Consider the following 25163-nt stretch of genomic DNA (forward strand, 5'->3'; position numbering starts at 1 on the left):
TAAATGTGCACTTTCATTATAAAACTGAGATGCTCTTTAGCATCTTCTAATAATTATTCTTTCTTTTTCTTCACTTTCCTCCTCATTTCTCTTCCTTAGGCTACATAACATACACAGGAAAAAAAAAAGCATGCAAATAGAAGCATTTAACAGAATTCAAGAAGAAATACCTACATTTAAAACAACTCTTGAGTGATTGTTGGGAGACCCATAGATAGCTTACGTTGAGACATTTAATTGTAGCAAAAAATCTAAATGCTAACTCCCTAGATTTTGAGAGATGGTATTAATTCATTCATTTATTCATTCATTCAGACATATTAATTAAGGTCATAAGATGGATGGGGAACTGTATTAAACGCAGTGTTTACAAAGAGCAAGAGATATAGCACTTGCCCTTGAGGAGCTCATAGTCTATTAGAGACCAGGAGTTAAAAAAGTCTCCCAAGGGACCAATTTAGGAAATTATGGCTCCTGATCCTCTATCCTTATTCTGACAATCTGACAAGGGATATTTATGCCAATTTATCAGGGTTCTGTAAGAGCATATAAGAGGGATTTAGCTTACTATTGAGAACATTCTCTTATAGCTCATTTAAAGTCTGCTCTGGCTGATGGAAAGTAGAACAGACACTGTAGAAGATTAGAGAGATCATTTATTGACTCACTCAATTCAAAACATCCAAGGTCCAGAACTAAGGCACAATCAGAACAATACTTGCTAACTATCTGTTTTCTCTCCATGAGTATAAGTATTCCTGGAAAAGGGAGAAACAAGGAAAGAGCAATGCTGCTTTTGTACTTTTGGAAATTAACAAAGAAAAAGTGTCTTGACTTTTTTTTCCCTGAATTATTTCAAAATGTATTAGGTAGGCTGGACATTGTTACTTATATGGATGCACTAGAATCTCTCTGATCCATGGAATGACTGTGCCTGAGCCACCTGTCTGACAGATGCCTACCATTGATCATGAGAGAAGCATTGGCATATGGGAGTGGATTGATTTGTGTTGTAGTTTTAACCACTTGCACAGCTTATACCACTAATGGTAACATCTAGGTCATGGTAATACCCTCTCAGATGAGAAGTCAGGGCAGCAAAGAAGATCTCAAAAGTCAGATGTTTGAGTAGCTAACTCATCAGTCCACTGACATTCACCTGGGCATGCATCCTCCTTTAATACTGAGTAGGTGAGAAAGCTTATTTCAAAGAGAAGGAAACCAAAAGCAAAAGAAATTGACTGGTTATGCCAAAGTTCTTCACTTGTTACTTGATTCAATAAACATTGAAGATCTTTGTACAGGGCTAAATGCTGGGGGAAATACGAAGAAGTCCTTATCTTAAAGACTCTCATAGTTTGAAACTTGCATTAACAATGATGAAGTAAAGTCAAAATACATCAATGCCACATGAAAGTTTCTGAAAGTGTACAATGGAGGCTTTAAGGAGGGAGATGTTGCCACCTGTTTGGAGGAGTCTTAGCGAAGGCTTTCAGGAAAAGGCAGATATAAAATGGGCTTTGGTGTAAATTGGAGGAGTAAAGAGGAGAAAAATTCCAGGAGTATGTCAATGGCCAAATCTGTGTTTTGGTAAAGACTCCATGGCAATAATGTGGAGAATAGGTTGGAAAAGTATCGCGTCCTGCCACCTAGGGCGACGGCAGGAGAACGGCAGAACGATCACCTAAGGCCCGGTTCGTTAGGAATCTTTATTATGGGCGTCCGACCATCCAGGCACACCCACTTCCTCCAGGGCAGAAGCTTATATAGCATATCCCAACCAATCAGCTGACTGATCATGCGCCAGGTTCAGTCTTATTGGAAACATGTGAAAAGCATGCTATGAGCACGAGCACGGAAATGGGGACAAGCCAATCATGGGGACTTCCTTATGCGCTGAGCTGTAGGGCCAGGAAGGGTGGTGTCTAGGAATCAGGCACCATCTTTAGGGCGTTGTCCAGCTAGAGTGGGGCTCAGCCTCGGCCATAGGCCGGGCCCCCACATCAAAGGGAAAGAATTAAGTTTGTGACAACATTAGCAGCAGTGAACATTTAATTGAGTTCTTATTATGGAAGGTATTGCATACCTGCTTTACCTACTTTATCTCATGTAACCCTTAATGCTACCTGAGATGGGAATTATTATCATCTCCATTTTATAGAGGAAGGTATGGCAGAGGTTGGCCATGAGAACCAGGAAAGAAAATGAGAACGGTTCTATATAAATCAGGGACTGTGGGATAGAAAAGAGATAAGAGTTTGGAGAATTAGACAGGAAGATATAGCCCTTCATTCTAAGTACTAATGGGCCTCCTAAGTGGTGAGCCAAAAACCTAATGAACACTAAAAACACCTCTGAGATCCTATTTTGTCTGAAGGATCATGACTTAGATGGATCTGCCTTGTCAAGTATAATCCACTGCAGAAACCATGTCCTTTGGTTTATCATTGTCCACCCAGATCCTGGCACTCTGCCTGGCAGAAAATGGGTGCTCAGACTGTATTTGTTGAGAGAATTTTAACCTCATCATTCAAAATTCATTGAAACCGGGGGCAATTCATTCTGTTCCCCCTCACCCACAACACATTTCAATTTCCCTATTTTTATATTAGACCAAGCAGAACCTCAATAACTCATTATATGCTAACTCATTGATTAGGTTGTTATCCAGGAAAATTAATTACCTAGAGCAAAGGTAGGGATACTTTAGTAGGTGGGCACTCTCTGTTTTGATGCGTTTAATCCCATCACTTTTAGCAGTCTATGTATAAAAGGGAAGAAAACTGGTTTCATTTTCCTTCAGGCAGGTTCTTTCATTATCTAAAGACATTGGAGTTCTTGACATGGAGACGCTCCCGTAGGAATGTCCTCGCCCGGGACTCCGCCCTTAAAATCAGAGGACTAGTCCCCTCTCCTTGACTGCGCTTGGCAAGCCCTGCCCCCAAAAAGGGAGGAGGTAGAGAAAGACTACGTTCACAACTCGCACGTCTGGCCAGTACAGATTGGCAAATGCTACAGGCGCGCAGACCTCTGTCATTTATTTATTTTCCTTTCCACTGGGTGCGCTGTCCCTTTAAATGGGGACGCTGGTGCTGGCTCGCTAACACTGGAGCCGGCAGCTTGTTGATTTCAGAGCTGGTGAATTTCACATTGTTTCCACTTCACTTTCCTAGCTCCTGGGGAGGCTCCGGTTGGCTCTACAGCCGCTGTCGCCGCTGCCAGCGAGGACCAGAGTTGGGCAAGGACCCGCAGCACCGCGGCCGGCGTGGGGCCGCAGGAAAGGGTGCCGGGGCCACACACGCACCCCCGCCGCAGTCCAGGTCCTCCCGACGTCGGGACGCCCGGAGCGCACCGAGCCGGGACCGCCAGTCTAGACGCCCGCCAGCCAGCCCGCCCACGAGCCGGGGCCACAGCCCGGGAGCCGGCGGAGGGAGGAGGCCCAGGGGGGCGGAGTGGGGGCGGGGGTGGGTGCCGCCGCCGCCGCGGAGCTGCTCCTCGGCGCGTTTTGCATGAAGATGGCGGCTCCCACCGCCAGTAAGGCAGCGTCCCTGGGCTGTAACAACAAGCCTCCGTTCCCGGAGCTGGATTTCAGGTCCGGAGCTCGGGTGGAGGAATTGAACAAACTCATCCAAGAATTCACGAAGCACGACCAGCGGGAATACGACGACCAGAGAGCGCTGGAGATTCACACAGCCAAGGATTTCATCTTTTCCATGCTGGGTAAGGAGGAAAAGGGGGGAGGTGTGTGTGTGTGGTGGAAAGCGGGGTAGGGGACGCACTCCCCCTTCCCGCGCGCTCTCTCCTCCTTGGTTCCCTCTCCGGAGCCGAGTGCCAGTGGTAGAACCATCTGTTCCGCCTCTTTCCTTCTTTCCCGGCTGCAAGCTGAGCTGCCTTCGCTCCCCTCCGTAGTATACTTTACATCGGGTCCCCTTTTCTCCTCCGGCTCTTTTGTCAATTTCTCACCGGCCAGGGGCTGGTAGGCAGGTGAGATGTTCGTGGTCAAACGTCTCAGTGTTGGAGGGAAGCTCCTGGAAGCAGCGCGGTCCAGGCGAGACCCGGCGGCGCCTTACGGAGTTTGGCTCCGGAGGCTGGGACTGCGCCTCCCCAGCGCCGTGTCTCGGGTCCCCTCCTGCGCTCGGGGCTCTGGCTCGTCGCCCGAGCGACAAGTTGTTTCTCTAGTGTGGCGGCGCGGCGCTGTCATGCTAAGCCCCCGGTGACCAAACTTGTGGGGTGTTTCCTAGTAACCCGCTGATGTAGGCTGGGCGCCCGGAGTTCTGCAACTTTGATTTGCGAATCTATTTCCCTTTGAAGCAGTCGGAAGCATTTCCGGTGCTTCTCCAGGGTTTTTGCTGAGCTCGGAATTCCTAATTCCCAGCTCGAAAATGACCTTGCTCAGAGCTCCGACCCTCAGAGTCGGAGCGCCAGTCCCGTCCTCTCTGAGTGTTGTTAAGGTGCTGGCTCAAAGAGGTGCCCTGAGCTTCGAATCCTGGAGATGTGGCGGGTTAGGATAATGCCACCACCCCCATCCCCCCAGCCCGACACCTAGAGGTCCTTAAACAGATTGTTGAATGCTGTGTAAAGGAAAATAATTGAGGCAGGCCTGGGAGCCCGAACCCTTCCTCAAGTGTCCCGGCGTTCGGATTATTGCTCCTGAGGTGTAGTATGAGGGTGCGCTCTTGAGAGCCTCCCACGTAGCTTGCGGCTGGCTCCGCCAGTGCAACCCTGGCCGTCATGCAGTCTGTGCCTAGCCGTTAACATTCCGCAGAACTGGGACGCGAGTGTAGCTCTGCCCTAACGCGTGTCGCGTGCGATTCACAAATACATCCTCAGCTAATTTTACAGGTAGTGGAAATTTTTATTGAAAAAGGGCTTTGACCGCATAAGAAGACAGCCTTTGCCTTCCTCTTAATGTCTGCTGGGATTTGAGCGGCTGTCGGCTGCTGATTCTATCGTAGGATACATTCTTCCCTCTTGGTTTTCTTCTCTCCCGCAGCTCAAGTGGGGAGGAGGGCGGGCAATGCAAATTAAACGTGTGGCCTCGTGTAGTAGTAATGCTTTGGGAAGTTGGATGAAGCATGTTAAAACTTGGGGCTGGATTTTACCTTTTGCTCCATGCTCCCAAGTGTATCCTACATTGTGTATGGGGTTGAAAAGCTCTCTATTCAAATATTCCACCACCACTCAACTATTTAGATAAATTAAATGTGTTGCCTTTTTTTAAAAAAACACTTCCCTAATCTGGTGTGTGTGAGCTTCTAGAGGGAAGCTTAGCAAGGCTTCCAGATGTGAAAACCAACACAGTGATTGTCAGGAGGGTGGGGATACACAGAGAAGGCTCAGGGCAGTTATTTAAGATGCTTAATCAAGGTATTTCTCTTTGACTTAAGTAATGGAAAGTCTGCCATTGTGTTGTAATAGCTCCCACTTCAGTCCTGATATCTCTTGCACTAGGTGGTTCCCGAAAGAAAGGTGCTGGCTTATCATCAGTCAGGATAGTCCTGGACCTGGAACAGAAAATGGGAATAATATAGGGGGGAGGGGTCAGTTTAAACGCCCAGCTCCTTAAGAACTTCTGTTCTAACTCCACAGCTGATACACTCATTTAGCAAAGCATTTACCCAGATATAAAGGCAGATTATTCCAGGGCGCTTAATTTATACATGTATTTAATGTCGTGAGTGACACTGTGTTGACAGTAAACTAAAGCCTCTTATATTCCTTTTTACCCAGTTGACCCTGCAAGAGAAGTCTTTCTTGCCCCCCCTGGGAATTTGGTATTTCCACCTGCAGAAGAGAAAATTCAGGAGAGTGTCATTTAAGCCATTTGCCCCTATGGACCCTGGAAGGCCAATGGCAAAATGAGCTTGCCTGTGTGTGGTGCTGCATTCATTTGTGAGTTCTTTGCTTTCCTTTAATGAGGTGGTGGCTGCTCTAGACAAGTGAAGGTTTGGCGACAGCAAGGGACCCCTTGTGGCTTTTTTCTAAAGCGGATTTTCAGTTGGCTTAAAAAACAAAATCTCTTCTTGTGTACTTCGTTTTACTTGGCACAGCCATGAATGTGTGAATGAGGTGTCTTAATGACCCTCAGCTTGTTAAGGTGTCACTGGGGGGAGGGGGGCGGGTGGGAGGCGGTGGCACTAGGTCCTTATTTCTGGGAACTGTTGGGGTCAGTTCCTCTTGGCTTTGTTCTGCCTCCTCTCTGAGCTGTACCTGAGGATTGTCAGCAGCTTAAAAACATTATCCCCTCGCTCGAAAGGAAATGTCAGAAGAATTTGGCACAAGCCTCTTTAATGGACTGTGGATAACACCACCTCTGTTTTTAGGCAGTTGGCAGGAAGTAGTCACTTTCTGTATAAGAATGTTAGCTTGCATTGAAGTCCTCAGCTTCTCAGACCCTTTTTGTTTTGTCTAGTTTGGAGGCAACTTTATGCAGAAGAGGAAAGTGGTAGTAGACAGTTGTCATAATCAGTGACCTGTCAGTACTGCACTATCAGAACAGGGTTTTTCACAGGCTGTTGAGTCTGTCTGTGCCTGCTGGTGCTCACCGTGTTCACTCTGGTATGCGTGACATTCTTTGTACAGAGATTCTGATTCTTTTGGAGGCAGGTGTTAGCTGGAAGCATCTAGACTCATTTCTTATTTCTCTACACCTTAGTCTTTTAGGAGAATGATTGCTGTTATTATCTTGTTACTATTTGAGAGTCCAGATTGTGTGAGGAGCTGGCAGTGCATAATAAAAACCATTTATCAAAATTCAGGGAAATTGCCAGAGTTCATTAATGTTTTAATAATATTTGGTATTTGCATAATGTCTCTGCCAGCTCTTTTGTTATCTTCATTCCCTGGTGAGGTCGGATAGAGAGAGGCTAGTTGTGTCCCATTGAACGGATGTAGAACGGGGGGTGCGGTGGGGGCATGCAGAAGCGAGAAAAGCCAGGAAGGAGACAGTCACTTACAGTCCAAATGGTTAATACTATGCTGTGGTTGTGAGAGTAGCTCTCATACTGGTTGCCTTCTTCATGCCAGGAACTCTACACAGTCTTAGGAGTAGGTATTGCTTTCCCATTACACAGATGAGCGTATTGAAATTTACTGGGGTTAAGAATCCTAGGGTCCTGTACCAATAAATGGTAGAGGTGTTCCTAAAACTAACATTGGCCCGACTTTAAGACATGTTCCTGTCCTCTTACTTGAGACTGTTAAGCGTGGATGCATTCAATCCAGAGGAGGGGCTTTGTTTACAAAAAAAAAAATTACTACCTATTCTTTTAGGATTTTGTTTCTGATTTCAGCTATATATGTTAGGGTAATCCTATCAGCAGTCTGAGTTGAAGTATTTTATTCCATAATAAATCACTTGTTTGAAATTCTGGTTGAGAAAATAATGGTCATTATAATGTTAAAATCTGTAATTCCAGTCCTAGTCCACCTCTTGCTGGCTGTGTGGTCGTTTTTTTTTTTTTAAATCTATTAAATATGGATAACAATAATCAATGAATGGGGTTTCAGAATTATGTGTGAATATGAAGTTACTTTATGAACTGAAAAGGAATATATACTTGATTTTATTATTTAAAGAAATGGGTGTTATTAGAAAATCTTGTGAACTTAATCTGAAATTATTTCTGCAGCTTGGTATGAGAAAGAACTGTGGAGAACATAGGCTCCAGCTATAGAGGGCATGACTGATAGCAACATGCATTGCTGTTGTTAAGCTCATGCTGTATGATGGCCATTGTACTGGCTACTCTGCATAAATCCATTAGTTCATGTAACTTTCTTCCAACCACATTGTAAGGATAAGCATCATCATGCTTATATTGGAGGCGAAGTAGGTGCTATTATCCCATTGTAAGGATGATACACTGAGGCTCAAAATGGTCAAATACTTACACCAGTATTTGAATTTGAACCCAGGTATGTCTGACTGAAAAAGCTCATGTTTCTTCCACTGTCCTAGAAATCAGTTTCCTTTGCTCCCTGGGGAATACTACACTGCAGAGCCTGCTTAACCTGTTTGTCTTATGTCTCTTTTTCTCTCTTGCTTTCATGCATTGGACAATTATTTCCTGAATTGCTGTAGTGCTTGTTAAGTATGCAGGGTCCTAAAGATACAATAATAAGCAAAAACTTTGAGAAAGTGATGCAATAGGGCCTTTGGACACTCCTCCCTCTTTTTCTTTGCCCACCAACTCTAGGGAAATAGTTTGGGGCTCATATCTCCTCTCAGGCCCATAAATACCATGTGGCTGCTTCAAAGTTCTGAACTTACGGTGTGGTGCTTTTGCATGCTGCCAGACCTACCACATTTTTAGGTCTTTTCCGAATCTTCACACTAGGACATTTTGAAGCCCTGTCTTTCCAGTGTTGGAATGTCACTTTTCTCTTAATGAATCCTTCCAGCAATATTCATTGAGGGTTTATTGTGAGTCATTCTGCTCTGGGCCCCCAAGTCTTTGTAAGTTCCTTAGACGTCTAGTCACTAGTTTGCTCTATCTGTTGAACAGGCAAGATCATCCGTTCCAGCTCTGAAAACACTGTGCGTCTAGGGCAGGGAGACCCCTCTGAACATTTGTGGCTGCTAGTGTGAGTTGGTTTCGGTTGTCCTCCCATAGTTCTGGGCAGTTGCTGTCCTTTGTCCTTGGCAGAGAGCCCTGGAGCTGCTAGTGATCCTGGCACTTGAGTGGTGCCTCGTGCTGCCCAGGGAAAGGTGCATTGCTCGCAATTATCCTGGGTTTTCACAGGGATATTAGATTCTTTCTTTTCAAATTGAGAATTTTGTCATTGAATATTGGCTCTTTAGACCCTTCCTGGAGCTTTTTTTTAAAAACAATTTGGAATGTGCGGTCCCATTTCAGACCTATTGAATCAGAATCCCTAGAGATCCCCAAACTGGTTGCTCAGCACTCTGGCGTCCTGTCCTGTGTTAGGCCTGGTGTCATGGGTTCCCAGTCCAGTTGGGATGCTCCTGTGAGCAATGAGCATGATCCCAGTGGACTTTTGAGACTGAAACCAGGCTGCTGAGACTAATGAGTAGATGTGTCTGTTGGCTCTGGGAACTGGAGTCCTTCCACTTAGGACACAGGCAGGGAGGCAGTGATGCAATGACTAGTGTTCACTCTGTACCAGAAGCTATAATAGGGCTTCATCACATCATTGGAACCATGGGTTTGGAAAAATTCAGGAATTTCCCAAGTTCACCCCAGTAAGTGGCATAGCTGGGAATTAACTGGTATCAGACTGATGCAAAACCCTTCTTTTAACAATGACACTATTCTGCCCTCATTAGTGGGAGGCCTGGATTCTAACACTCTTGTTATTGCTATGTGACTGTCGACAAGTCACTAAACAGACTCTGAGCCTTGATTTCTGAATAGATAAGTTGGGGCTAGTAATTATACTGATTTCATGTGTTCATGTGCATTCTGTTCTAAATCTGAATTTGTTGTGGAGCACATAAGAAGGACATTTCTGAGTTCTAGGACCAGCTCTATTTTGTATTTTGTAGTACTTGTGTTGCCATGAGTAGGCCTAACCTTCCCTGGGCCTCTTTTTTGCCCATTTTCCAATTACAGAAAATATGAAAAAGAAAGTAAAATCACTGCTAATTCTAATCACTATTAATATTTTGCTGTGCATCTCTCCTAGACATCTATGTTTATACACATGCTAATACCCACCTATCCTTACATGAAGTTTTACAGAACAGGAATCATATTGGATACTTTTAAAAAATGTATCACTATGCTATCATCTACACACTTTAAAAAAAGGAGCTACTATAATCTCAAACCTGTGGAAAGATGTTTTCCTAGCTTCTTTCATTCATCTTTTTTCCAAAAGAGGCTACTATTGAGGAACTTAAAGCACATTCTGTGGTTAATACTTGGAGGTGATGGACCCTCATGTTGGCGACTTCTGCAGGTTTTACCTGTCATTCAGTGGCATCTCCTGTCTATGTTCTACACGGCACATAGTACTGCCCATAATTCTTACTTTCTTCCTTAGCTTAGGCTGTTTTCTCTATCAGGATTTCTTAACCCGGGTGAAGAATAATAGCTATGGGTAACAAGCTGGGTTAAGAATGGAAATAATAACATGGAGTCTGTGAACATGAATGGGAAAAATTACATCTTTATTTTTATTAACCTCTAATTGCATTATAGCATTTCCTTCCATTATAAAAGTAGGTAACAGACTACAGTAGCAGTATGCCCATATTTTTTGCTTTTGTTGCCAATAGAAATCACAGATACTTTCATTTCACATGGCAGTTGTTGCAGATACCTCAGAAACCGTTTACTGCTGCTTTGAAATTATGGTGGCTATTAGACTTGCTGCTGGATTTTATTTAATGCATTAATAAAGAATCACATATGGTACTGTGTCATAGCATTACTTTTAAAATATATTTTGTGTTTTAGCACCGATTTTCCTTAAAGTCCTGTGTAATTTTATCATTTTTACTTAAATATACTACTTTCTGCAGGGGTCCATATGCTTATCCAGCCTGTCAAGGAGATCTGTGTCATACAGACATGAAGATGTCATTGCTGTCTTTGGAAGCTGAGCCTCTTATCTCTGTCTTTGTTTTCTTATCCCAGCTCAAATGCCACTTGACAAATGAAGCTTTCCTTTACTTCTCCAAGGAGAAAAAAAATTTACCTTTCCTCTATGTCCTCCTAATACCTTTTCCTTTATGATAGCCCCTAACACATTCTTCCCCCCTGGCCTACTGATCATTGCAGCTCCCAGTGTGGTCTTGCACACAGTAGGTGCTCCCAAAACGTTAAGTGACTCAATTCACTTTAACAGAACTCTTCTGTGTGACTCTTCTTTTAATCTCTATTTAAGGAGTGTATATATTCTGACATTTTCTCTTTAAGAATTTCCCCTTCCATAAAGCCATGCTATGTGGTCTTTTCTGGAGTCAAGAAAATTGATCTGATCTTCCTTTTTTGGTTTAGAGTTTTTTCTATATTCCAAGAATAGTATTTTCAGACTTATGGTACGGTGGTTTAAGAAATGTCCCAAGTGATTGCTGTAGCTTGTTGACCAAGAGCAGCAAACTGTGACACATGTGGATGTCTCCTTTCCTGCAGATCCTGACTTTTCTTCCATGGGCATCTAGGGTACTCAAGGACTTCCTGCATGCCTACACTCATGCTGTACAGAATGCAGAGAAGGCAAAATCATCTTTGCCATGCAGGTGGTCTATGTGCTTATCAGTCAACCTCCAAGTGTTCAGATGCCTACTCTAGGACCCAAACTGTAGCAATTCTTTATTATAAGCTACTGTTATGTGCTGTCAGTAACAATAATTTATCTTTGCACTGTGCTTTATGAATTATAATACACATTTACATCTGATGTGGTATGGTATTATTCTTTGTACAGACCTTTGCTATTAACCTCATTTCCAGATGGGAGTACAGAGACTCTGGGACCTGATGTGACTTAGTTGGAGGTCAAAGACTTGAGTTGTAGAACAGGGCTTAACCCAGATCTTGAGTTTCTTCTGCTACAGCACATGGCTGCAAAGGGCTTGTGCATTTTTCTACCCTCAGACATCTTTCATGGGTTGCTGGGATAAGTCTATATTCCCAGATGAAGTAGGGGCAGCAATTTTCATTCCTCCCTGGGCTTTTCTGCTCTTCTCCTGAGCCGAGGGTGTATAGTTGGTGAGGCTGGCTATGAGTGGAATGGGTAGGTACATGCCCTATAGGCATGCATGCTCTAGTCCTGACTGTTATGTCTTGCCCAACTGGTTGTTAGGGTCTATTCACAATAGATCTGGGTAAGTACTTTCCAGCTGAGTGATCAGTTCATAATTATGCTATCATGTGATGCCCTCTCTCCAGGAAACAGCTGTTTTCATCCACTTAAGGGCGTTTTCATAAATTCCCTCTGCACAAGATAAAGAGACATAACCAGGAACAGTGCTGCTATGAATAAAGCTGGCATGGGGAGCTGTTGTCCATTTGGTCTATTTTTTATATTTTTTCCTCAACATAAAAAGATAACTATTATTTATTAGTTGCATCAAGTCAGTAGTGGGAGTTGGTGTAAGTCTTGTTTATTAGGTTTTCTAACTAGTACTTGGATATCTACAGTGTGCATAGAATGGTGTTAAGCATTCATTCATTCATAAATTCATTCAACATATATTAGAGTGTCTACTATGTACTAGTATGAATTACTGTGGTACTATTACTGTAATAAGTGCACAGAGTATTGAGTGAGAGAAGCAAGGTAACTGCCTCCATGGGACTTCTATCCTCAGGGGGATTCAACAAGGTTTAAGCACACAAATAAATAGGGTTATGTGGTATTTTTTTTTAAAAATCACAGAATACTATGATGGAGAATAACTGGTATCTTGCCAATGGGTTTCAGCCCTGGGCAAGTTCACTATGGATTCAGTGTGACCAAAGAAAATGACAGTAAAATATTCTTGGGGTAAAAGGATTTCTTACCGGCTTGCTCTCTTGGTGGTAGGTTGAGCACTGACGTCTCCACCTCTGCCCAGAGCACTGGGCCGAGCTCTCTATATAGCACAATAATAGCTTATTGCCTAAAGGTGTGGAAGCAGTAGCCTAGCAACAGGCCAGTTACATCATCAAGTGGTTTAAGTTCAGTGAGGATCCTGGCCATAGGAACCCCAACTTTCCCACACTCCACCTCTCCAGGATTCTCGCCTTAAAATCTACACACTCTCAATCATCCCCAGTGGTCCCTGTGTGAGAAAGCTGAAGCACTGTAACCAGATTCCACAACAGCAACAGAAGCTAACAGCAACTTAGAGATAATCACAAAAATTAAGATACAACAAGATTTTGATACAGGTAACAAAAATTATAATAATCCTCAAGCCAGAGGAGGTTCCCAATCCACAAAGACAGTGCAGACAACTATAGGGGAGGGCTCTTGGGTGATCACAAGCCACACAGCCCACAACTCTGCCCACTGGCTGTTCTTCTCCTCACCATCTTCCATCCGTATTGTCTCAGTCTTAGGAAGGAAAGCTATGGCCCTCCATTTTGGGGTCTGCCCATGGCTGGAGCCATCTGTGTACCATGCATCTTCGGGTATGGGGCTCTTCCCTCCCGATAGGGACTCTCTGCTACTAATGGTTCAAAAGCAAGTTCTTCCTGCTTTTCACTAGTATATGTCACCGGCCCCAATAAGCATTGGAGTTCTTCACTCAAGGGGCTACTAGAGAGGGCACTACACTGCTGTAGGTAAGCACCCCACTTGGCCAGTGTGGGCATTTGTGCCACACCACTCCTTGGCTTTTGGGTCCAGGCTCATACCCACCCCAAGATGGGATAGGTGATTATTACCTTTATCGGGGCCATTCCAGTGATGGGTTCTATAGTCAGCAAGGCATGATACATAGTAGCCAGCTGTTTTTCTGTCAAAGTGTGTCATATCTCTGCCCCGTTCCAGAGTTGTGACCAGAACCAATAGGTTGGAGTGTTCATTCAAGCCACTGCCAGAGACCCCAGCCATACTGTCTTGATTCACATGAACATCCAGCTCACAGGGCCTTGATGGGTCTATCACACTTAAGGCCTGCATGGCCTTGACTGCCCATTTTGCTGTAGTAAAGGCAGATGCACATGTCTCATCCCTGTCCCACCTGATGCCCTTTCGTACCAGCAGGTATAAGGGCTTCAGAATTTGTGCCAAGTGTAGGATAAACACTCACCAGTAGCCTAGAAGACCCAAAGATTCTTGTAGCAATGCTACAATTGTAGGGGTAGGAAAGGCCCAGACTTTATCTGTAACTGCTTCTGGTGTAACTTTGGTCTCACCCGACCAGATGACCCCCAAGAATTTCACAGACAAACCAGGTCCCTGAACCTTGGTACTGTTCACAGCCCATCCTTTCTCCTGTAGATGTTGCAGCAGTCTAGCTGCTGCACCTTCTAGATCTGAAAGAGAATTGGATGTGAGTATGACATCATCAATATAATGGTACAGCCACACCGTTGGCGGTTTCTCCCATGTAGACAAGTCCTGGGCTACAAGTCCATGACAGATGGTGGAACTGTGGAGGTATCCCTGTGGAAGGACGGTGAAAGTCCATTGCCATCCTTCCCACGTGAAGGCAAGCTGTTCCTGACTTTCCTGCCCAATATCGATGGAAAATAAGGTATTAGTAAGATCTACCACATAATAGTATGTTCATAGTTCATGGTTGAGGGTGTCCATCAAGCCTGCAATAGAGGGGACAACAGCATCATGGGGGTATGACTTTATTCATTTCTCTGTAATCCACAGTCGCACGCGGAGCCATCTGGCTTTTTTACTGGCCACTCTGGAAATTGAAAGAACTATGGGTGGGCTTTATAATACCCACCTTTTCCAGTTCCTGGAGAGTTTCTCCAATCTCTTTATGTCCTCCAGGGTGTTTGTATTGTTTGGTATTAGTCACCTGCTGAGGCACAGGCAAAGCTATGGGCGGGTGCCTAGCATGTCCCCTCAGAACTGCCTTCACCACACATACTCTCAGTCTGAACTCACCTGCAATGGTCTGCAACCATAGACCCTGCCAGATATCAATCCCTAAAATATACTCAGGGATAGGAGATATATACACAGTATACTCTTGGGCGTAGACACCCTATTTCCAAAGGAATTTGGGCTTGTTTCACTCTGATATCCTTATCCCTGTATCCATCTATGATAGTGGGGATCCTGGGGAACCGCTCAGGGTTACCGTAAATCAGTGAACATTCAGCCCCTGTGTCCACCAGAGCCAGGACATGTATGTTCACTGGGGACCAATGGATAGCTATTTCAACATTTGGCCTCCAATTCCCTCCTGGTCCCTCAGGGCAGGTACCTTGACCTTCCCTTATTCGAACCATGTTTCCTAGTCACCTTCCTGTGTGGGCTTGAGTGAGTTTGGCTCGCTCTCCAGCAGGAAGTCTTGCAAACACACAGGCTGGACTCATGGCTCTGTCTCTGACCTCTGCCTCTTTGATCTTAATGACTGGAACTGCTGCTCTGGTTTCAGCTGTTGCCATAGCTCTTGTAAGATCCTATTTGACTTACCTTCTAATTTCCTTCCATCAGCTCCTGCTTGTATTAAATCAACCCATACCTGGGTCCTTGTAACCTTCATGGGGCCCTTTAAATTCTTCTTGTGAGTAGCAGACCTTATTTCTTTCCATGTTCTCATTGCTTCAGCTTCTCCTAAGTCTGCTACTGTACATGTCACCTTGCTTATGGGATGCCCTAAGTGAGGGGAAAGAATGGCCACTTGAGACCCAAAGAGGGATGTGGGAGCCCTTTGAGGCGCAATATTTCTCATACCTGTAGTGAAAGTCTCTTCATCTGGGCCATGATTCTCTGGATTATAGATGGCATTTCTTATGCCTAGCTCCTGTAACACCTGTTGGATCTCAGCGTATGTCTGCCATCTAGCAGGAGAGGATGGTAGGTCACCCTGATTGGGCCACTCAGCATGAAGTGCAGCCATAAGCCAATCAAGGAGGGAGTGATTTCCTGGGGTCTGATGTACACTTTGTAACCACTGCCTCAAGACGGGCTGAACCATCAGGGAAGCCACTTTTCCCATCTCTGATCTCTACAGAACAGTTCCATGCATTCTTAAATCCCACAGACGCAGGGGCCAAGCTGATACTGACTGAGAGCTTCTGCCTAAGCCGGGAGCCCAAATCCACCAGCTCAGCCTGAGTATAGGGGGAGAGCATAGAGTGCTCCACGACCTGGGGAGGGGGCTGTGCCTCTCCTTGGGGAACTTTCAGCTGCTGGGTCTTTATTTTCATTACAACCACTGGGTGTGCTTTCAATAGAGGAGGTGCTAGTGCCCCTGGCATCACCTCTTCGTCCTTCCCCAGCTCCTCCATTTCTGGGGCTGATGGCACCTTTCTCTCCACTCCCCCAAGTGCCTCCTCTGCTACAGTGCCTTACAGCAATGCCAGCTCAGTCTTCAGCAGCTCTCTTACCTTCACCTCAATGCTTCGCAGCTGACGTTCTTGTGCCACCTCCGCCTGTGCTTCCCTCAGAAGTTCGTCTTTTTCCTTGATGGCCTCTTCCTCCTTCAGAGCACCTGGCCATGCTGCTGTCTCATTCTATAAGGAATCTTTTACCTCTTCAACGGCACCTCACTGCCGGCGTTTTTGTGCTGCCTCTTGCATCAGTGCCATTTCCTTCTTCAGTGAATCCATAGTAGTTTGCAGCTTGTGTTCTCATGCTGCCATTTCTTGGGTCTTTTTCAGGAGCTTGTCCTTCTCTTCTGTAGACTTTTTTTAATACTGTGAGAAGCAGCCAGCCTACAGTCCCCGCTGCCTCACGGGCACTCTCTCTCAAAAGACCTGCTTATTACACCAAGGGCCACCGCTGCTACATCAGGTGTCACCTCCACTTGCCTCCAGTCCTGGGGTGGAGCTCAGCCCTCTAGGAGGCAAGTGACCTCAGACCACATACCCTTTGGGGGACAGTCCACTATCTCCTCATTCATCAGGGCGGCCCTCTGAAGCACCCCTCCCATAAGGGCAGCTTCCTTGGTCAGCAATGAATCCTACCGCCTATGCCAGTTGTCTTGCCAGTGGGTTTCAGCCCCAGGAAGTTCACTATGGATTCAGTGTGACCAAAGAAAATGACAGTAAAACCTTCTTGGGGTGAAAGGGTTTATTACCCGGCTTGTTCTCCCAACAGTAGGTTGATCAGTAGCATCTCTGCCTCTGCCCAGAGCGCTGGGCCGAGGTCTCTATATAGTGCAATAATAGCTTATTGCCTATAGGTGTGGAAACAGTGTCCTAGCAACAGCCCAGTTACATCATCAGGTGGTTTAAGTTCAGTGAGGATCCTGGCCATAGGAACCCCAGCTTCCCCACACTGGGTAAGATGGAGTGAAGTATAGTAAAGAAGGTCTCTCTGAAGCAGACACATTTGAAATGGAAAGATAAGGTGTTGACCATCTGAAGACTAGACAGATGAGTATATTCCAGGTAGGCAGAACGGCATATGCAAAGGCCCTGAGGTGGGGGTAGATTTGAAAGCAGCTTTCAAGGCTGCCCCAATTATAGCAAGTCTGATATGGCCTCCACAATGAGGAGTGTCTATGTGCACATGAGGACTGTAGTGGAAGGAATGGACTGCCCAGTCCGCAATGTAGTGAGCTTCTAGAGGTGGAAGCTCTGCAGGTGATCACCCTTGGCTAGGCATTTATTCATAGTGTTCAGGGATTTTAGGGGTTTGAGGGTGGGGAGCCATGTATAAAGGTTGGGTGACAGATCCTCAAAAGGCCCTTTATAGCCACATGGTTCTGTGATTTTACCTCTGGTAGCTGTAGGCTAGAAACAGTGTGTCCTGTGTCAGATTCTTTATGGGTCAAACTTGATTTCATGGGATAATAAACCTTTATTGGTATCTGGTCCTCCACAGTTTACAAAATGCTTTAATACCCATAATCTCATTTTGACTGCTCGCAAGAACCTTTTTAAGTGGGTATTATTTTTGTCTCTATTTTAACATAGGAAGAAACTGATAGTCAAGAGAAGTTAAGTAATTCACTCAAGGTCACTAAATGGTTGAGGTGGGATCCAATGCCCTGTATTATGCTAATTATAAAAACTTTCTCCCCTCCCCACCCTTTCCCAGGGTGTGGAAAGAGGGTTTCTGGTCCCAAGAGAGGCACTTGAGGACCTGTGGGAAGAACCAGGCTCATGGAATGCAAGTCTGCAGTGCCAGTTATTGGTATTCGACTTGTAAGCACTTTTTTGGACTGTTTCAAGATCACTGTTTTAGGAGCTGCAGCTGTTCTTAATAGCAGCTGCTGGTGTGGATTGTGTTGTGATTAATAAAGGAAACTCAACAGTTTGTTCCTGCAACTGTGCCCTTGGTTTGTGCCGCCTGCTTTCATATAGGCTGTTTCTCACTTGGAACCACACAGTCATCCTGGCATGTGGTGCCTAAGGGGCTCATAGACCATTGTAATCGGGGGTGGTCCATCCAGATCGCAGTCTGTGAGCTGGAGGCTCCCCAGGGCCTGGGCAGAGCAGTAAGGAAGAGGAGTGTGGTGAGCAGCCTGGTAAGTGCCAACTGGTTCTTGCTGTCGGAGTCAGGGACCCCGAGGAGTGCGGGTGCACAAAACCATCTCTTGCTTCAGTCTAACGGGGTTGCTGCTGCTCAGCCCCTGCCAGTTGTTCCTTTGTTGCAGAGCCTGCTTCTCCAACTTTCCTGGGCATCAGCCTCCTGCCTGTCTGTAACTCTAGGGGGAAAATCCTGGGGCAAAATACCTTTGAAACCGAAATCAGTTGAAGGGAGAAATGAAGTGGGAGAAACCAGTCTACAAGTGGTCATCCTGCATTTCTCTGGACTGGGCTGCAGAAGAAGAGAGCTCCATCCAACCTCTCCAGTCCAGATAAGCCCTCCTGGCCCTTGTAATTACCTACTGATACGGAGATGGACTACTTCTCTCTGCCCCTTGGAAACACCTATTGATATGGAGTTGTACTAAAGCCAGGAAAGAGATTCTGGAAATATTATAATTTTACCCACACTGTTAAAGCAGATTTCCAGGCCTGCTCCCAGAGTTTCAGAAGGTCTGGGATCTATCCTGAGAACTGGCATTTCTAAGGTGAGGCAGGTGCTTGCTGGTCCAGAGCCTACCCTTGAAGAACCACTGCAGAGGGGCCAGAGCTGATACAACTTTGATGTTTTAAGAGACCCAAGGAATTTGGATTTTTATGTGAATCCCCCGATTTTTAAATATTGAGAATAAAATCAAATATTAAAGGAGCATAATGTGGTTTAAAATTGTAGGCCAAATAGAACATTGTGGCTGCCAGTGTATCACCTTTGATCTGAATACTTTGAGGGAAATCCTTGAGTTGTCTGCTCTGGAAACTGTGGCCCAGAGAGGGGAAGTAGCATCCATAAGAATACAGCTAGTTTTGCGGCAGAATCATGAGTAGAACCTAGGTTTCCTATCTACATGCCAAATGCATCCTGTTATGCGCACACACCTACGCATTCGCTCGCATGTTGGTCTTAGTTCTAATACACAGTCTACAAATAAATTTTCCCTTTGAGTAGAAAGACTGTGTAACTTTGAATATAATATCCACATTAAGATGTTTATCATGGTCCAGGCACAGTTCTCAGTACCTCATACTTTGTATATATTAACTAAATACTAACAACAGTGCTATGAGGAAGGATTATTCTTATTTACTGATGAGAAATTGAAAGCACAGAGAGGTTAAGTAATTTTCCCAAAGTCAAAAAGCTGCTGGTAGAGTGAGGAACTCAGGAAGTCTAGCCTCAGGAAGAAAACAGTAAATAACTATAAACCTTCATTTTTATCTCACTTAAAAAAAATCCCTTTCTTCCTGCAAAATAGAAATCATTGATGGAATACTACAATTTTAATGCTGGTAGGAAATTAGGTGGCCTGAATTCATCCCTCCTCCATTTTACGAAAGTGGAACTAAGGCCCAGAACGGAAAGAAAAACTCTGAATATTAATTTTACTTTTGGATAAAGTGGAGGTTAGGTAAATGTCCACTAAGTGACTGCTTCTGGAGAAAGGTGTTTGCACTTAAGACTGGTCCACTCAGTAGCATTTGCTCTCTGGGGAGAGTCTGCCTGGGCTTGGAGGTTGGGGGAGAGGGTTGTGCTTCAAGATAGGGGACATTTCCCCTGTTCCTGAGCTGCCTTGTGTAGTCTGGAGTTCTCTTATTTGCATTCGATGAAGGCTGCTAAACTAATAACCTTGAGGGCACAGAGTATTTCTGGTCCATCATGTTTGCTTTTTTTATTTTTATTTTTATTAAGGTATTATTAATATACACTCTTATGAAGGTTTCATATGAAAAACAATGTGTTTACTACATTCACCCATATTATCAGGTCCCCACTCATACCCCATTGCAGTCACTGTCCATCAGTGTAGCAAGATGCCAGAGATTTACTATTTGCCTTCTCTGTGCTACACTGTCTTCCCCGTGACCCCCCACACTCTGTGTACTAAACATAATACCCCGCAATCCCCTTCTCCCTCCCTCCCCACCCTGCCTCCCACACCCCTCCCCTTTGGTAACCACTAGTCCCTTCTTGGAGTCTGTGAGTCTGCTGCTGTTTTGTTACTTCAGTTTTGCTTCATTGTTATAATCCACAAATGAGGGAATCATTTGGCACTTGTCTTTCTCCACCTGGCTTATTTCACTGAGCATAATATCCTCCAGCTCCATCCATGTTGTTGCAAATGGTAGGATTTGTTTCTTTCTTATGGCTGAATAGTATTCCATTGTGTACATGTACCACCTCTTCTTTATCCATTCATCTACTGATGGACACTTAGGTTGCTTTCATATCTTCACTTATTGAAAATAGTGCTACAGTGAACAGAGGGGTGCATATATCTTTTTGAATCTGAGAACTTGTATTCTTTGGGTAAATTCCTAGGAGTGGGATTCCCAGGTCAATTGGTATTTCTATTTTTAGTTTTTTGAGGAATCTCCATACAGCTTTCCACAATGGTTGAACTAGCTTACATTCCCACCAGCAGTGTAGGAGGGTACCCCTTTCTCCGCATCCTCTCTAGAATTTGTTCTTAATCTTTTTGATGCTGGCCATCCTTACTGGTGTGAGGTGATATCTCATTGTGGTTTTAATTTGCATTTCCCTGATGATTAGTGATGTGGAACATCTTTTCATGTGTCTCTTGACCATCTGAACTTCTTCTTTGGAGAATTGTTTCTTCATATCTTCCATGCATTTTTTAATCAGGATATTTACTTTTTGGGTGTTGAGGCATGTGAGTTCTTTATATATTTTGGATTTTAACCCCTCGTCAGATATGTTGTTTACAAATCTATTATCCCACACTGTAGGTTGCCTTTCTATTCTGTTGATGGTGTCCTTTGCCATACAGAAGCTTTTTAGTTTGATGTAGTCCTGTGTGTTCATTTTTTCTTTTGTTTCCCTTGCCCGAGGAAATGAGTTCAGGAAGAAGTTGCTCATGTTTATATTCAGGAGATTTTTGCCTGTGTTGTCTTCTAAGAGTTTTATAGTTTCATGACTTACATTCATGTCTTTGATCCATTTTGAGTTTACTTTTGTGTTTGGGGTTAAACAATAATGCAGTTTCATTCTCTTGCATGTAGCTGTCTAGTTTTGCCAACACCAGTTGTTGAAGAAGCTGTCATTTCCCCACTGTATGTCTATAGCTCCTTTATCATATTAATTGACCATATATGGTTGGGTTTATATCTGGGCTCTCTAGTCTGTTCCACTGGTCTGTGGGTCTGTTCTTGTGCCACTACCAAATTGTCGTGATTACTGTGGCTTTGTAGTAGAGCTTGAAGTTGGGGAGCATAATCCCCCCAGCTTCATTCTTCCTTCTCAGGATTGCTTTGGCTATTTGGGGTCTTAGGTGGTTCCATATGAATTTTATAATGATTTGCTCTAGTTCATTGAGGAATGCTGTTGGTATTTTGATAGGAATTGCACTGAATCTGTAGATTGCTTTGGGCAGGATGGCCATTTTGACAATATTGATTCTTCCTATCCATGAGCACGGGATGGGTTTCCATTTATTGGTATCTTCTTTAATTTCTCTCATGAGTGTCTTGTAGTTTTCAGAGTACAGGTCTTTCACTTCCTTGGTTAGGTTTATTCCTAAGTATTTTATTCCTTTTGATGCAGTTGTGAATGGAATTGTTTTTCTGATTTCTCTTTCTGCTAGTTTGTCTTTAGTGTATAGGAATGATACAACAGAGTTCTGTGTATTAATTTTGTATCTTGTAACTTTGCTGAAGTCAGATATTAGATCTAGTAGTTTTGGAGTGGATTCTTTAGGGTTTTTTATTTACAATATCATGTCATCTGCAAACAGTGACAGTTTAACTTCTTTCTTACCAATATTGATGCCCTTTATTTCTTTGTGTTGTCTGATTGCTGTGGCAAGGACCTCCAGAACTATGTTGAATAACAGTAGGGAGAGTAGGCATCCCTGTCTTGTTCCCAATCTTAAAGGAAAGGCTTTCAGCTTCTCTCTGTTAAGTATAATGCTGGCTGTGGGTTTGTCATATATGGCCTTTATTATGTTGAGGTACTTACCCTCTATACCCATTTTATTGAGAGTTTTTATCATGAATGGATATTGAATTTTGTCAAATGCTTTTTCGGCATCTATGGAGATGATCATGTGGTTTTTGTCCTTTTTGTTGATGTGGTAGATGATATTGATGGATTTTCTAATATTGTACCATCCTTGCATCCCTGGAATAAATCCTACTTGATCATGGTGGATGATCTTTTTGATATATTTTTTAATTCAGTTTGCTAATATTTTGTTGAGTATTTTTGCATCCATCTTCACCAGGGATATTGGCCTGTAATTTTCTTTCTCTGTGGTGTCTTTGCCTGATTTTGGTATCAGAGTGATGCTGGCCTCATAGAATGAGTTTGGAAGTATTCCCCCTTCTACTCTTTGGAAAACTTTAAGGGGGATGGGTATTAGGTCTTTACCCATTGTGTTTGCTTTTGTCTTTTGATATTCCTTGTCTTCCTCTCTGATTTCTTCACTGTGAAATGTGTCCTTTTCACACACATGTACTATTTTTACAACTTTGAGGGCCATGATGAATATTTCCATCTCTGAAGGAAGGGGGCTTGCTTGGGGGAGCACAGGACTCTGGGGCAGCCTATGGCTGGGAGGAGCTGAAGCTCCATGAGCCAGTAAGCTTCCTTGGGACCAGACGGAGAGCCAGCTCTACCGTCCTTCCTTGGAGTTCAGAGCCTTAGGAAGATTTAGAGAGTTGTGATAGAGTTCCAAGAATTGTGGGGAATTAAGCCAGTGGGGAATCTTCCTGAGATCAGTCCATCCACCCCATCATTTGATTGTTTGGGAAATTTAGCCCCATTGTGGGCAGAGACTTGCTCAAGGCCAGTCTGGTGGTGGTGATGATAATGATGATATAGGGAAACCCTTCTCCACTGTTTCCCAGGTATTGTTCCAAGGGCTTTGTACTCATTAGCCCATTCAATCCAGGGATGAAGGTACTGTTACCATCCCCACTTTACTGATGAGAAGACTAAGCAGTTAAGTTACTCACTGAAGCTGGTGATAGAGGCTGGGTTCGAATCTAGGCAGCCTGGCTCTCTCCTTGCATCTTTGCAAAATATGGGTACCATCACTGTGTCAGGCTCTGTGTTAGTTGTTGGCATATAAACATGAGGTGGTGCTAAACATTGAAGGGAAGGATGGAAGGGAGGGAGTAGTGGGCAGAGTGGAGAAGGTGATGATTTTACTGTCCTGGAAGCCAGTTGCTAATGGGGTTCTTCTGGCTCCTAGTCCAGTCTATTGTATTCTGTCATTCAGCCTTCCTTGGAAGCCCTCAGGACAAACATTCTTTTGATGCTTGTAGTTTATGTTTATTGAAAGTCCTTTACGTGAAATCTCATCTTATCCACAGGCTCACCATTAAGAAGGTTTGTCTCAGCAAAGTGACTGATTTAAGGCTGTATAAAGTTCAGCTGGGCCGGTGATGCAAAGTAAATTAGGGCAGCCTTATGAAGGCATAGGTTTTTCCTCTCTCTTCTCAAACCTTCCCACTCCTCCCCCATGGGTTTTATTCTAGATTTAGAACATATAATTAGGACATAGTTAATGTAGTCTATCATGGGGAGACAGGGGAGTAGAACTTTTTTCAGTGAAAGGCAGATACCAAAAGTACCCTTAAGGAAGTTAACTTTGAAATTAAAATTTATAAATTGAATTGGGTTTTATGTTAACTAAGGATCTGCCTCTTCAGTGCTGTAAGTAACCATGTTTGAAAAGTGAATAATTATTTGTTAAAAATAAGAAGCCCTGTCCAGTTTGCCTACTTTGTAAGGGCAGATGTCTGTACATTAACTTGTCTTGAAGCATTGAAGCACATGGCATCATGAAACAAAATCAGTCATTGGGATGAAAGAACTTCTCGAGATCCTAGTGCTCGTAATGCAGAAGTTTGGAACTGGAATCCTCAGAGAAGCCTCATTTCCAACCTACTTCCTCACGGTTTTCCTGTGGTAAAGCACCAGTGGGAATGGAAGCATCCTGGATTGGTGAACCCATCTGGACAATGGAGAAGCCCATGAGAGAGTATAGTATCGTCTCTGGTGCTTGGGGAAGAGGACTGATGGGAAATGATTTTATTCAGTATCTTTGTGTCCTTCAGAACCAACCACCTGCTGTCTTCTGGATCCCATTCTCTCTGCTGGCTCAACCTTCTCTTGTGGGGATTATCCCTGCAATTTCTCCTTCACTACTGATTCCTTCCTAAACAGTCACACCTTCATTCTCCATATGCTCCTTCAGCCGAGACCTTGGAGAACTTCTGTGCACAAGCCCTCTGTCAGCAGTAGGAATACATCAGAGAACAAACCTTCGTGTTATTGATACAAGTCTTAAGTGGAGATGGACGTTGGAAAAAAAATGTATGGATTAAGATCAATGCCCTGAAGGAAAAATCAAAACAAAACAGAACATGGTGCTGTGATTTGCCATTTCCTCTCCAACTTGACATTGTTTATCATTCTCTCCTAAGTTCTCCTCCCTTGACTTCTATGCAACATACTCTTCCTAGTTTTCTCCTTTTTTTCCATGTCCATGTAAAGGACAGACTAGTATTCTTTGGCCTGACTCTTGGTGACTGCTTCTTTCTCTTCTCCCCTCATACTCTCTCTGAGCTATCGACAGCACCCTTTTCTGTATCTGCTACCACCTCCCCAAGCCTGTGTCCCAGTCTGGGTCTGCTAACTGCTGCTTTGACAATCCCACTTGGGTGCCACAAGTCAGGTGTCCAAAGTCAATTGTCTGTGCTCCAGACCCGCTCCTCCTTGGCCACCCCACCATTCACTGAAGTACCTGAGACAGGAACTTGGTGTCATCCTGAGCTTCCCGCTCATCTTCCTAAAGCAGAAAAGGAGCTGCAGTTGTCAGTCTTGCCTCCTTTAGACTTCATTTCCTTCTCTCCATTCCCACTGTCACTACCCTTGCTGGGCCACTACCATCTGTTTCCTGGATTGCTGTAATAATCTTCTCACTGGGTTTTCTGCTTATAATCTTGAATCTTTTCAATCCATTCTCCAGGCTAAGTCTTCCTTCAATATGCCTAAACCCTTCAGGGGCAGCC

The 25163-nt window shown here is 44.2% G+C and overlaps 1 protein-coding gene across 1 annotated transcript in view; it reads left to right on the forward strand.

Moving 5' to 3' along the window:
- The first annotated feature begins 322 nt into the window (after nucleotides 1-322).
- MB21D2 (Mab-21 domain containing 2) overlaps nucleotides 323-25163 on the forward strand; it is a 122818-nt gene continuing 97977 nt past the window's right edge. The window contains exon 1 of the mRNA XM_017659503.3: nucleotides 323-3720. Coding sequence (XP_017514992.2) covers nucleotides 3510-3720 — 211 coding nt within the window. The 5' untranslated portion in view covers nucleotides 323-3509. The remainder of the gene's footprint in view (nucleotides 3721-25163) is intronic.

This window comes from Manis javanica, chromosome 3 (assembly GCF_040802235.1).
Source record: "Manis javanica isolate MJ-LG chromosome 3, MJ_LKY, whole genome shotgun sequence".
Classification (NCBI taxonomy): Eukaryota; Metazoa; Chordata; class Mammalia; order Pholidota; family Manidae; genus Manis; species Manis javanica.